This window comes from Falco punctatus (assembly GCF_963210335.1).
Source record: "Falco punctatus genome assembly, chromosome: 4".
NCBI classification, from domain to species: domain Eukaryota; kingdom Metazoa; phylum Chordata; class Aves; order Falconiformes; family Falconidae; genus Falco; species Falco punctatus.
In genome coordinates, this window is record NC_137583.1 from 71,057,963 (window position 1) to 71,071,665 (window position 13,703).

Consider the following 13,703-nt stretch of genomic DNA (forward strand, 5'->3'; position numbering starts at 1 on the left):
AGAACTTTTTTTTAAAGCAGACAGCTGACAGGTAAAAGACTGACTACCTGAAGCATTTTGGGTTTTATACCTGGATAAATTAAAGAGACTCAACCTAGTTCTCTTTATCAAGGCATCAGATAAAAACATATGCAGATTCAGTTAGCTCTGTCAAAAGCATCTACTACATATAATAAATCTATAGACTATGACAAGAAGATTAGTGGCACTCAACACGCAAATCAGCATCCTTCCAAGACCATCCAGTCACTATGTACTACAGGTGACACTCAGTCATACCTTTACTCAATGCAGATACGGTAACTGTAAGAGAAATAACATAGAGTACAACGTAACATTAGTGATACCACACAGCAAGTATGAAGATCTAGTTACTTCAGCTTCAGAAGTCCAAAGCCATAAACATATTTATCCCACAATATATTTAAAACTAGTAAGCCCTGTAGAAGACTATGAGAAATACCTGTCACATTTGGCTGGATTTCCAGCTAAGCACCCAAGCTTTTGTTATCAGACTGAAAGTATGCTACAGACCCAACTCAATCTAACTGAAGAAAGTACAGTATGCAATGGTTCACTTCAGTGTCCTCCTGCAACATGCCACAGCTGTACCCTAAAAACTCCTAGGTAAAATGCATGCTAGCATGTTTGCAGCTAAGGAGCTTCTTGCTTACTTTAGAATCTTCTTCTGCCAGTGATTTAACAGTCTAGCAATGACACGAACAGTCACAACACATTTCTGCCTAAGAATTAAGCAATTCCTGTAATGAAAAATGTTTTGCTGTAGTATCACTTTGGTTAGCAATTTTGCCACAGAACCTTTAGAGCATTTACTTAAGTACCTGTTGTACTGGTATCTATGATAAAAAAAAATTTGACCATGTAGTACTTGAGTGATGGAACACTGTTTTAAGCCTGAATACTCTTATGTATCCGTATCCAGCATAACCTAACTAGAAATTACTGCACAAATAAGGTGTACATTTGGGTAAACTGCAGCTAATCAAAATTGGAAAAAAGTGAGTGTTATAGCAGAAAAGGTGCAAAGTGCTTCAGATAAGTTTATGAACTCAGCTGCGTATTTAGAAACCAAGAATGCATACCAGCAGGGGAAAATGTAACACAATCATGAATAGTGTTAATACTCCTGCTTTGATAAGCACAGCACACAATACAGTGCATCAGGTTTAGATCACCAGCTGGAGTGGAAGATGCACAGAAACTATTGCACTTCTGCAGCACCTTCTGCTGTTTGTACTTCCTGATGACCAGACACTACACAATCCCAATAATTCTGTCATCTTTTGAGTCATAGTGCAATAAGGTTATGGGCCTGTATTCACTACATATACAAAAAACAATCTAAACAGGAAAAAATATTTCCTCCTACTCATGAAATGCAAAGCAAACAACACTCACCCATCTATGTAAGGGACAAGAAACACACATCACTCAAATCAATAGCATTTCAGAATAAAAGAAGTTTCACCTTCACCAAAATTAGAACAACAGAAATTCCCCACAACCATTCCGCTCATCTCTCTAGCTCTGTTTAGTCCATGTTTTGCCTGTTACCTCTCCCAATTACCATCCTTACCTCAAATTCCTCATGCCCTACATTGGGCACCAAAGACGACTGTGGTGGGTTGACCCTGGCTGGAGGCCTGGTGTCCACCAAAGCCTATCATTCCCCCTCCTCAGCTGGGCAGGGGAGAGAAAAATATTACAAAAGGCTTGTGGGTCAAGATAAGGACAGGGAGAGATCAATCAACAATTACCAACATGGGGAAAACAGACCCAACATGGTGGAAAAAAAACAACTTATTACCAACCAAATCAGAGTAGGACAATGAGAAAATAAAAACTACATCTTGAAACACCTTTCCCTTACCCCTCCCTTCTTCCTGGGCTCAACTTCACTCCCTATTTCTCAGCCTCCTCCCCCTCCAGCAGCACAGGGGGACAGGGAATGGAGATTACAGTCAGTTCATCACACATTCTCTCTGCCACTCCTTCATCCTCAGGGGGAGGACTCCTCACACTCTTCCCCTGCTCCAGCGTGGGGTCCCTCCCACCAGAGACAGTTCTCCACAAACTTCTCCAACATGAGTGAGTCCTTCCCATGGACTACAGTTCTTCACTAACTGCTCCAGCGTGGGTCCTTTCCCCAGGGTTCAGTCCTTCAGGACAGACTGCTCCAGTGCGGGTCCCCCACAAGGTCACAATTCCTGCCAGCAAACCTGCTCCAGCCTGGGCTACTCTCTCCGTGGGTCCACAGATCCTGCCATGAGCCTGCCCCAGCACAGGATTCCCATGGGATCACAGCCTCCTTTGGGCATCCACCTGCTCTGGCATAGGGTCCTCCATGGGCTGCACGTAGATATCTGCTCCACCATGAACCTCCCTGGGCTAAGCAGCACAGCCTGCCTCAACACTGTCTTCACCACAGACTGCAGGGGAATCTCTGCTCCAGTGCCTGGAGCACCTCCACCTCCTCCTCCTCCCCCCCCTTCTTCGCTGACCCCACTGTCTGCAGAGCTCTTGCTCTCACATATTTGCACTCCTCCCTCCTGCTGCAATTTGTTGCACAGGGGTTTCCCTCCACCCTTCTTAAATATGTGAGCACAGAGGCACTACCACTGTCGCTGATGGGCTCGGCCTTGGCAAGCAGCAGGTCTGTCTTGGAGCCAGCTGGCATTGGCAGTATCAGACTCGGGGAAGCTTCTAGCTGCCTCTCACAGAAGCCGCCCCTGTAGCCCCCCTGCTACCAAAACCTTGCCATGCAAACCCAATACAACATGCTGTGCCTAAATATCTTTAGGCAGACTTTTTATTCCAGTTACCCAGCTACAATCATTCACTGACTTCCTTCCAGGCTGCATAGTCATTCATAAAAGACAACTGTGTTGTTGGTTTGGTTTGGTTTTTAGGGAGGGGAGGAAGGGTAAGCAGGAAGATATTTGCTAATAAGCAGCAGTTTCTCACATTTATTAAAAAAAAGTCTACTAGCAATTTGTATTTTACAGTCACTTTTCCTTTTCTTTAGAAGTTTACTTTCAACTGCTATGTAAAAGCCACATGAGTAACAAAAGCACAAAGGTCAATTTTTCTATTGTAGTCTCAAAACTAAAGCATGTTTTCTACTACTTGTTATAGTGTTTTTAAAAGTAGTTGTGGTAATATTCTTATATTGCATGTCCTTTAAGGAAAATTAGATACACATTAAAAAAGCATTCCTTTCCAAATTTCTTTAAGAATTATTTCTAGAGGCATCTTCAAAGAGAATGTATACTGTATTAGTCCTGAATGATTTTGTGGCCAGTATTTCAAATTGAAGGGGAAAAAAAATGAAAGAGCAAGGCTTTTTTCTTCTAAAATTAAGTTTAGTTCACCTCTATTGTGTCTGTATTTATCAATGTGCATTCTAGTTTACAGATACAGGTGTAATAACCACACCAAAACTGATTCTAAGCACAAGCACAGAGATCCCGTTCCCCTGGAGACAACCTGTTGAACCAGAGCTGTCAGAGCTCTGATCACAAACCTGTCCACACATTGAAAGCCAACAGTCCTAATTCCTCCTACAGTGCCTCATTCTCTTTAGGCAAAAGGTAAGTAACACTACCTACGGTTATTTTATACTACATAAATGCTGGAGGTGGTGTATTAAACTATGCATTCACCATACAACTCTTATGAGCAACTCCACAATAATAAACTTGTAGATGCATGTGATGAAATGGTTTTTTAGAAAGGGAACTTGGAGAACTACAACCGTTTTTGTATTAAAGATTTTAATTAAAAAATAAAAAAAACTCAAGTGTTCAGACTGTGGATCATCTGTGAAGCAGATGCAGGAACAGCTCAGGTCTGGCAGGATTACTAGCAGGAACCTAATCACTATGAGAGCACAATGTACCTGAACTGGCTTTGGGGCTGAACAGTATAGCTGCATTTCTACAGCCCTGAATCCTTAAGTACTATATGATCTAAACTGAACTTTGCAATGACGGCCTTCCAGTCTCTGCACTGAGTTCCAAGAAACACACATGCAAATGCAGAGACTCCAGTTACACTAGATTCAGATGAGATCCATATGAACACTATCTCAAATCTTATGTGGCTAGCTCCACAGGGAGTCACAGCCCCCTCAATACATTCCCCAGAACTAAAATCCAGGTGGCTTATTAGACAAGCTGCAGTGAAGTGCAAATGTGCTGACTCAGTTCTGGGCCAGCGCTGCATTCAACTTCATAAGCCAGCCCATCAAAAACAACACAGAAATGCCAAGTGGAAAAACACTGCCTTTACGACATTAATCCGTACCAAGCCCAAACTGATCCTTCCAGATGCAATGACAGGCTTATAATACAGATATTCCAGCAAAACAGATCAACAGCATATTAATTCACTTGCAATGCCGTAAGCAGTCTGAATTCACATGTACAAGCTGAGCTGTGCTTGAGGTAGTTAAACTTCCTGGAATTCGTAACACTGAAGTCCAGTACTGAGATACCCTGGCCTCTCTGAATCAAGTTGGATTCACAAGGACCAGCATCTACACATAGCTAATAAGCCTAACCAAGCCAACTGCACAAATGTTGAATGCCTCTGTACTGCCCAGTGGCAGTACATGGATTATTCCAGCTCCTTCATGATAAGCACAAATAGTAGTAGCTCATAAACACATGGTCTAATCATAATATATAGTGGGGTATAATTAAATCATTTTTAAAATAAGATCATTAAGAAAGATGTTTGGCACATAACAGGATGATGGGAAAAAAAACTCTTTTTGAACAACAGTAGTGCTATAATTCCAAAACTTAGCTTTTCTATAGTCTCTCTCTTTGGATACCAGTACCATCAGCCCCTGGACAACATATATGTACCATCCAATTTCCAAAGTCATGACACAAAGTCCCTTTCGTACTACACCATATATATATATACACATCCTCACAGGGATCCTAATATTACTTTTTTCCTGCACCAACATCTATCTGCCCTGCTTTTTGATTCAGAAGTTCAGGTACAGCTGAAGACATCAAAAGGGCCCACTATGCAGGGTAATAACAGCTGGTGCTGTCACAGGCAAAACTGGGAGCAGTTGCCACCATCTTGAAGAGAACCACATTCCAAGCTCACTATATAGGTCAGCTGAGATAAATTAGCTGATTTAGGGAAAACTAAGACTTTTCAAGCAAAGTTAAAAACTTACAGAGTGATTGTAAAAAATGCATACTCATATTACAACCTTCCTATTTATTATGCACTACATATGCATGATTATAAGGCAAGTCAAATAATTACCAGACACCTCAATAAGTCCATTATCCAAACAGTTCAGGTTGACAAAAATTGCAGTTCCTCTCACACACACAAAGACATGACTCTGCTAGAGCCAAGACTCAATATGGCTTGTCAGGCATGGAACTGTGCTTTCCAACTAGTAGCGGACCATTCAAAACCCAAAGACACTGGCTACCACCTCACTATTCAAAACACAGAAATCAACCAGCCAATAGGCTTCTGCAGCTGGAAAAAAAAAAATATATTATCAGCCACTGCTTTCACTGACAAGCAATATGTACCAGTTCAGCAGCAGCATGTGAAAGGGAATGAAGTAGACACCAGTGAGTAACAGTTAGTTCAAAGTATATGGGAAGCCAAGTGCTCTAAACTGCTGTTGAGCAAAGCTCTCTGGTGACCCACCTACTTGAGGTACCTGCTCCTGAGTTAGTCTATTTCTTTCAGTTGTTGCAACAAGACTAAGTTTAGCACAAGCAATTAACCCTAGTCTCTTACCAGAATAGATTTCTTTGCCCAGTAACTCCAGCTTAAAACAAAACAAAAAGCTTAAAGGAAAAAAAAAAACCACACCACTCCCAAAACCACACAATACAGCTTCAGCAGGGAAAAGTACAGCTAGAGAGCAAGACTGAGGTCTTTTTAAAAATTAAAAACAAGTAAACAGAAGTATGTTCAATGTAATGTGGTTAATTTAATTCTGGTTTTGTTTCTAGACAAAAAGGCCAACAGAAAAATAAGCTTCAGTCTCCTACAGTGATGATAAGGCGGTTGCTTTTGCAAGTGTGTTAAAACTTCTGCATCTGAAACTGGTTACAATAAAGTTCCAGTTTTCATACTTAAGTCAGAGCTTCAGTTCAGTTTCTTCATGTTAAGGGCTTTTCCAAGACACCATCTTTCTAACTCACTAAGTAGTTGTTCAAACTTCAACTGTTATCAATCTGTTCTATCTCACATGTAATTAGTTTCAGTTGAGAACCACATAAACCTACGTACGCTACATTAGAAATGGGAAAGATTTTTTTGATATTTTTTTTCCCAAAACAAGATTAGTAATCAACTTGCTGAACCATACCATAAACCAAACCTGTTAGGTGGAAACAAGAATAGAATACACCAGGCACAGAGTTCAGTTAAGTTCATCACTATTCTTAAGTTCCAACAGCGAAGAAAAAGCACTATGATGCCTATCAAAGCTATTCTTGTTAGTAAACTCAAAAAATTATCAGAATGCAGTAAGACATTGTTTATTTTAGAACTTAGTACAGTTCTCCTTCATTCCTTGTGTCAGGAGAAGCCAGGAATAACTATATCCTAAATCTTGATGAGAATTCCCTATTGTGCACCAGAAAAATCATCCTCCTAGCCACCATCTCTTTTCTCCCCTCATACATTTGTAACTTTGCTGTCAACCTGTATATATATCAAACTCAAGAACATTAAAAATGCTATTCTTAAAACTTTACATTGCTGATGGTCTTCCCAGGAAAAGAAAGAAACAGCCTTTCTTTAGAAAGGGCAGCGGTTTTGATACTCTGTTGACAAATATTTGGAGAGCACACAGACATCAATCGGTTCTTACTCCCACCAACAAGTTTTCTTTGGAAGAGGTTAACAAAGTCTAAGTTACTAGGGCATTATGAAAACATTAGTGGCAAGTGGAACAGGTTGCCCAGCAAAGTTGTGGATATCCCATGCCTGGAAGTGTTCAAGGACAGGTTGGATGGGGTTTTGAGCAACCTGTGGTCTAGTGGAAGGTCTCCCTGCCTATGAAAGTGGCATTGGAACCAGATGACCTTCCAGCTAAGGAAGGGACTATGGTCCCTTCCAACCCAAACCATTCTATGATTCTACAAAGTTGCAAAAAAGTAGAGGAACAAGATTCTTCAGTCCTGTGCCAAAAATTCACGCAACACTAAGTCACCCTACCATTTCCGCAGTACTTTATATTCGAAAAGGAAATAGGTACAGCAAACAGCTCACATAAACACTCTGACAGTCACTGACAGTAACTGAAAATTTGGTCTCAGGCTTTGTCTTTAGATACCAAAAAACAGTTTACACATGCCCTAAGATACTGCATCACCTCTCTTCCAATTTTTATATGAAAATTTTTTTCAGAGGCAAAGGAACAGCTTAGTCTTTCTAAATACTCTCACTTTATCTTTTGCTGGAAGACAAACTAAAAAGTGCTAAGTAGTGAGAAACGTGATTCTCTTTTTCTAAAGATACCTGATACCATGCAGCTTGATCTGGTAACACACAAGTTCGACCAAAACAAACCCTCATGTAATCAAGGGAAAAGAAGGGAGGGGGAAAAAAAGGTGTTGGGGGTTTGTTATTGCTCAGAAGGATTATCTGAATGTCCCTTATTTAACATAAAAAATTAAGAAGACAGAGGAAGAAAGTGTTTCTTCATTAGAAGTATCACATTCCAAGTAAGCATTAGATTCTGAAATTAAGAACACTACCTATTGGTTAAGTGTTCCTAGACTGAAGCTTTCAACTGGCAATCTAAAGTTGCTGTAAAAGAAAACTGGACACAGATCTTATTCCCCCTCTTACCTAACTAAAGTGTTAAACTGACAAAATTATACAAAAGCCACACCACAGTTAAGAAGAAATCAATCTCTGAAATAGTCAGGGAAAAAACCTTAAAAAAAAAAAAAAAAAAAGAGAGAGAGAGAAATCTACTAAAAAAATCAAACACACACTCCCCACAGAAATTTTCAGAATACTTAAGACACAGTTACGTATTTTCACTTAAAAACAAAAAAAGAGGGTCTCTCCAAATAGTATCTAGATGGAATTATGACAGAACACTAAGCTATTTTCTACCATTATTGGGATATCTGAGTAAATATTATCCACACAAGCATTATAGCTAGCATTACTTAATAAACAAAGCACATACCACTCTGGCTGCTCTTTCCTGAGATTCACACTTCCTGCAAAACCAAGGTCCAGTGGGTACTTGAACAATTCCATAGCAAGCTGTTTTGAACAAGACAAAATATTTCAGCAAACAGAAGCAGCACAACAGTACTACTGAGTGTTATAAAAAGAGCTTAGTATCAGTTGATCTCACATCGTTTTAATAACTCAAGTTGACATCTATGCATTGCATATGAAATCCTATCACAATGGTACTAGAAATGAAGTACAAGCTTCCACTTAAAAATTTATGCAAAATTTGTTGAATAAAAAAATATTAGCTTAAAAGTAATATAACCACTCAAAAGCAGCAATATTTAATATGTAATCTGTTGTGCTATTTATTTACCAGCAAAATAGGTAAAACACTTCACAATAACAAACATCAATCATTCATAGTAAAATCTTTTTCAAGTGAAAACTAAAAGCAACTAACAAATCTGACTTTGTCATAAGACATTAACACACTTAGTTACTACCAAGTTCTCTTACTCTTTATAAGTCAAATAACTGGGTTTAAATAGGAAATCCATAATAAACTGAATAAAGATACAAAGTTTGCCTTTTTTTTCCCCCTGAAAATTCATATGGAGTGTAAATACAAATTAAACTGAGCATCAGCACTAGGATTAGTTGCAACTATAGCCACGCTAAAACATAAATCCTTAGGAAAGAGATTTTGAGACATGCAGACTTCTCTGCAAGACTGTCACCTATATTTTTATAGTACATAAAAATTCATGAGTTTGGTAAGAAATCCCACAGAAAAAAAGTTTGGTAATTTGGCAGTAATTTTCATGTTTGAAATGCACAGATCAGGAAACTAAGAACTGCTAAGGGAATGAAAATACAAGAACATAAGTGCTGTGAGTATATTCTAATATCTGTATGGGCTTAACAACTAATAACAAACAATCAAAAAGCCAAGAATTTTCCCCTGAAAGATATTCCTGAATCTGACATTGTATTTTTGATATCTCAATTGCCAACAATATGTCACTTAAACAAGAAAACTCGGCTTAAGTGTGTAACGAGAAAAAAAATATGATAAATTAATACTGAAAAGGAAAGCTGAGATTAAATTAGTATCTTCTAGTACACATACAAAAATATTGATTTCATGCTAGCCTGAAGGGGGGGGGAAAAAAACCACCAGTAATGCAATACTAGTATAAAAACCATCTGGCTAATATGTCTTTCCCACTACATTGGAAAGTCAATGAAATCATTTCCCATTATACACATAGATACATGTAGGCATATTAAGATTAGTTGTATGATTTTCAAACACATTATCCAAGTAGTGACAGACTCTAAGCCCATTCTACTGTACAATAAAGTTCTTTAACATGAGGAAAAACAACTTGTTTTCATTGTGTCTGTATCAACCACTGATGAGGGGGATCTTCAGTTCCTCTTCAGAAATTGAGAGGGAGACTTTACATGTGCAATCACGCTTTAGATTAGCAAGAGACAGTGCAGAGTAAGAAACTAATCACAGAATGCAACGCAGACAGGGCTGGCAATCAGATCCAAAGGCAACACGAGTTGGGCACAGAGCAAAGCTCAAGTACTTTTATATCTGCAAATATAACAGAGTACATCTGCAGCCTAACAGTCCAGCACAGGTTTGTGCTCTGATACACTGTTATATTGTTTATTGAGTTCCAGGACTTCCTTTGGTTTATACTTTCACTACTGTGCAAAGCTTCTTTAAACAGATGAGGAGATTTTGTCCTCCACAACTTACCAAACACTTGTAAAGAAGTTTCCTCTGAACTAGACATAAATTATAATAACAAAAAATGCAGTTAATGAAGCCTTATGGGTAACACTGCTGCCTGAACTTCAAGTAAGGACTACTGGCTTTAACCATGAGGACTACACTACTTTTACTACAGAAAGACTACAAAAAGAGTGGACATGCTCCCTCTACCACCTTCATTCACATGATGCATCAAATGCAAAATGTAAAACATCAATGGTACAGTAAATCAAAACATACAGTTCTTCTTTTCTTAGACTTCTACAACAGCATCTGGATTCAGACGAAGCACTACTTTGCACACTTCCTGCAAGATTCAAATTCAGATTTGGCCTTGACCTTAAAGAAAGTTCAACATTCTTGTACCAAATTTACTGAAGTGTGTCTCTGTATTAGGTATACTTCCTAAAACAGACCTTTGTCATTCCCACTATTTCAGCTCCAACTGCTGATATCATCAAATTCTTCCACTGAAAATATTAGCAAGGCTCTAGATGTAAAGGAAGATGCTCAAGATAATACAAAACTAACAGGTGGTTCAGGTATGACTTCTAAGAGTACTCCTGTTTTAGTGTTCTTTTTCATGATTCTAAGATTCCACAAAAGCAGAGTTACCTTACCGGTTAACATTACTCAGCTCTTAACAGAAAACTGATTCAAAACAAGGCTAATTTCACAGATCCTGTCAGCCTCCCTCCACATTCAATCCAACGTTAACAAGAATAACTGAATTCTTCTGCAGATCTCATTAAATTGCTACTATTTCTCCTTATTTCTTGTCATCTTACAAAAGAGCATATACCTGAAACAAACTAAGTTACTGTATCATCTTCCACGCAATTTAAGACCAAGCGTGAGGCACACCTTAGTAGTATTTTCATATGCAGCAGGCATTCGGACTAATGAACTGGATTTAGGATTTCCTGTCTCCTCTAATTTGCTCACCGTCTAGAAGGAGCCAGCCACAGAGTTCACAGAACTGTCTGGGGAGTTGATACTGACAAACTACCATCTTATTCTTTATTTCTGCTACCAGAAAGCAAAAGTCGTAACTTCCTTTCTTACAATGTAAGCAGCAGAATCCAGTCTCTTCCTCTGCTCTCACAAGAAGGGTCAACCCACTGACAGAAACAAAACAATCACACATAGAGGGAACATGCCAGCTCCTGAGCTGAGCTGGACACCAACCAACCAGCCTCCACTAATCCAAACAAATCCAGCATCAGCCATTCCGACAAGTACCCTCCCCCTGCAGAGCCACAACAGGAAGTCTCTTCATCTACCAGGAAACATCAGCCAAATGACATTCAAGGAAAGGCAGGCAAAAGAAGAAATCACATGACAGCCAAGCCTTTCCTATACACCACTCTCTTCCAGTCCTAAACCCTTCCCACCTACTGGCTGCCCCTTAATTTTTTCTAACTTGGGAAAGGCAGGGATAACCGGGATCAAGTACAGGAAGAACGAAATAAAGTAACAATTGCCAAAACAGAGACTAGTAAGAAGTTCTGCAAAGAAGGAAAGGAGTTTTAGGTAGTCTTTGGATTGCTGCAGCTGAGGTTGTTAACAGGGTGCAAAGGCAGACTGGAAGCATAGACACAGAAAAGGCACAAGAGGAAGAGCCCTGCAAGGGGGGTTCTTCCTTTCTTGCAACCCTAATATAGAAAATCATAACATAGGAAGTCTCACATAAGGAAAAAGACAGACAGACTGCAGGTATAGAGGATGACAGGGCAGGTCGGACCCGCAAGGGCACAACCCTGCAAACAGGGAAATGGGTTTCATGGGTGACAAGAAGGAGCTGGGAAGGGGGAGGGAGGAAAGGGGAAGAGAACAGCCAATGGGGTGGGGGGAGCAGGCCCAAGGGAAGAGGGCAGGGCACATCAAGAAGGAAGTAGCAAGGCTTCAGGCCAGAGCGAGTGAGCTGGCACCGGCCTGCCTACTCACCTTGATGCACTGCGACATTGCAGCCGTGCCCGTCGCAGTAGACAAGCGGGTTCTCGGCCCAGCCCCTCTCGTCGGAGCACACGCAGCAGCCGCCGATCATCTCCTTCATGCTATTGGAGAACTCGCCCTCCAGTGACACAGGCAGCAGCAACGGCTCGCTAGAGACCATCTACGGGTTAAAAACACCGTCGTCAACGACACACACGCACACACACGCTTCACCCTCTGCCTGCCCCCTCCCCCGGCGGTGTCTCCCCTCAGTCACTCAGCCGCCGCCGCCGCCACCGCCGCCACGGCAATGATTTAGGGCCCATGACCGCCGGCTGAGAGCCTCTTCTCGCCCCCGCCCGACCAACCGGCCAGGCTGTATCAGTCACGCAAGCAGGCAGGGGCAGCCCGGCGGCGGCACGCTGAGGAGGACACCACACGGCAGGCGGACAGGCACGAGCGCGGGGCCGGCGCGCAGGCGCACTGCGCGCGCCCGCGGGGAAGGCCTGGGCCTCCTCGCGATGGTTCGCGAGCCGCCCGTGGAACGTGAGCCGCGGCTGAGCGCGCGCACCCCCTCAACGGCTCCAACCGCCGCGCCGAGAGAGCGTGCGCGAGCCAGCGGCGCCCCGCCAGGCCCGCGCGCCCGCCCCTCGCCTCGCCTCCGCGCGGCCCGGAAGAGCCGGCGCGCCCGGACACCTGATGGCCCGGCCCGGCCCGGCCCGGCCCCGCGCCCGCCGCCCGGCCTGCGAGCCGCGCCGCCCCCGCCTGCGCACCCACCTCGGCGTGCTGCCACTCTCCGTCCCCCGGGCGAGCCATCGCGCCCCGTCGGCCGGCCTAACCCAGACGCGCTCCGGGCCGGGCCGCCGGCCGGGCCGCTCGGCGCGTCGCCGGCCAGCCCGTGCGAAGCCGCCTCCCTGCCCAGCCCGGGCGAGCGTTAGACGGGCTTATTGCTGCCCCCCTCCCCTCCGAGCGTGGGGGGGCGGGGAGGTGGCAGACATGCGCCCCGCTCCCACCCGCGATGTCACTCTGCTCATGCCCCCTTCAGGAAGGCTGGAGGACTCGCCCCATTCCCGCCCTCTTCCCACCCCGCAGAAATCATTTTTACTATCGTGTTTATTTTCCCCCAGATATGACTGCAGGACAAATGCATTCCCGCTCCCAACTTTTATTATCCTGTTTATATCCCCTCCGTTTGCCTGCAGGACTAATGCGTTCTCACTATTATGCCACTTCCCTGCCTTCACCGCAACATTCACTATTTTGTTTATTTTCCCTTTGATAGGGCTGCAAAACTAATGCATTATTAATCCCGCTTTTTCTTCTCCCCCAAAACTTGCGGCGTGGCGGCCGCGGCGCTGCCCGCCCAGCGCTGCCCCCCCAGCGCTGCCCCAGCGCCGGAGCAATGCTGGATGGAAGATAGGACGGAGACAGCCGGGAGGCCGCAGGCACACAAAAACAAACATGCTTTTAACACAGCTGTTCTCTACTTTTGCTTAGAGGTGGATATGCCTTTCTAGAAGTTGAGCGTTTCGGTTTGTTGTTTTTTAGTGGCTTGGGTTGTTTTTTTTTAGTAAAACAATTCTGTTGTCTTTTTTAATTAAATGGGGGGAGGGGGGGGGGGGGGGAGAGCTGAGGTGGTCAGCAGAGAGGAAAATCTCAGGCTATTCAATTCTCCATTGTGAGCAGGTATGCCTGTAGCAGAAGGAACTAATTGTGGTGATTGTTAGGAGCACAGAGAAATTAAATGCAGCCTTGCAAA

General features: G+C 42.8%; 1 protein-coding gene across 3 annotated transcripts in view; it reads right to left on the minus strand.

The window, feature by feature from the left end:
• MLLT10 (MLLT10 histone lysine methyltransferase DOT1L cofactor) overlaps positions 1 to 13,298 on the minus strand; it is a 129,665-nt gene extending 116,367 nt beyond the window's left edge. For 2 of the 3 annotated variants that reach the window (XM_080382345.1, XM_080382343.1), the window contains exons 1-3: positions 12,722 to 13,298; positions 11,957 to 12,125; positions 8,225 to 8,304 (exon numbers count right to left, since the gene is read on the minus strand). In XM_080382345.1, coding sequence (XP_080238471.1) covers positions 8,225 to 8,304; positions 11,957 to 12,125; positions 12,722 to 12,760 — 288 coding nt within the window. In that variant the 5' untranslated portion in view covers positions 12,761 to 13,298. The remainder of the gene's footprint in view (positions 1 to 8,224; positions 8,305 to 11,956; positions 12,126 to 12,721) is intronic. The other variant, XM_080382344.1, reaches the window with a different exon arrangement.
• Between the last annotated feature and the right edge of the window lie 405 nt (positions 13,299 to 13,703).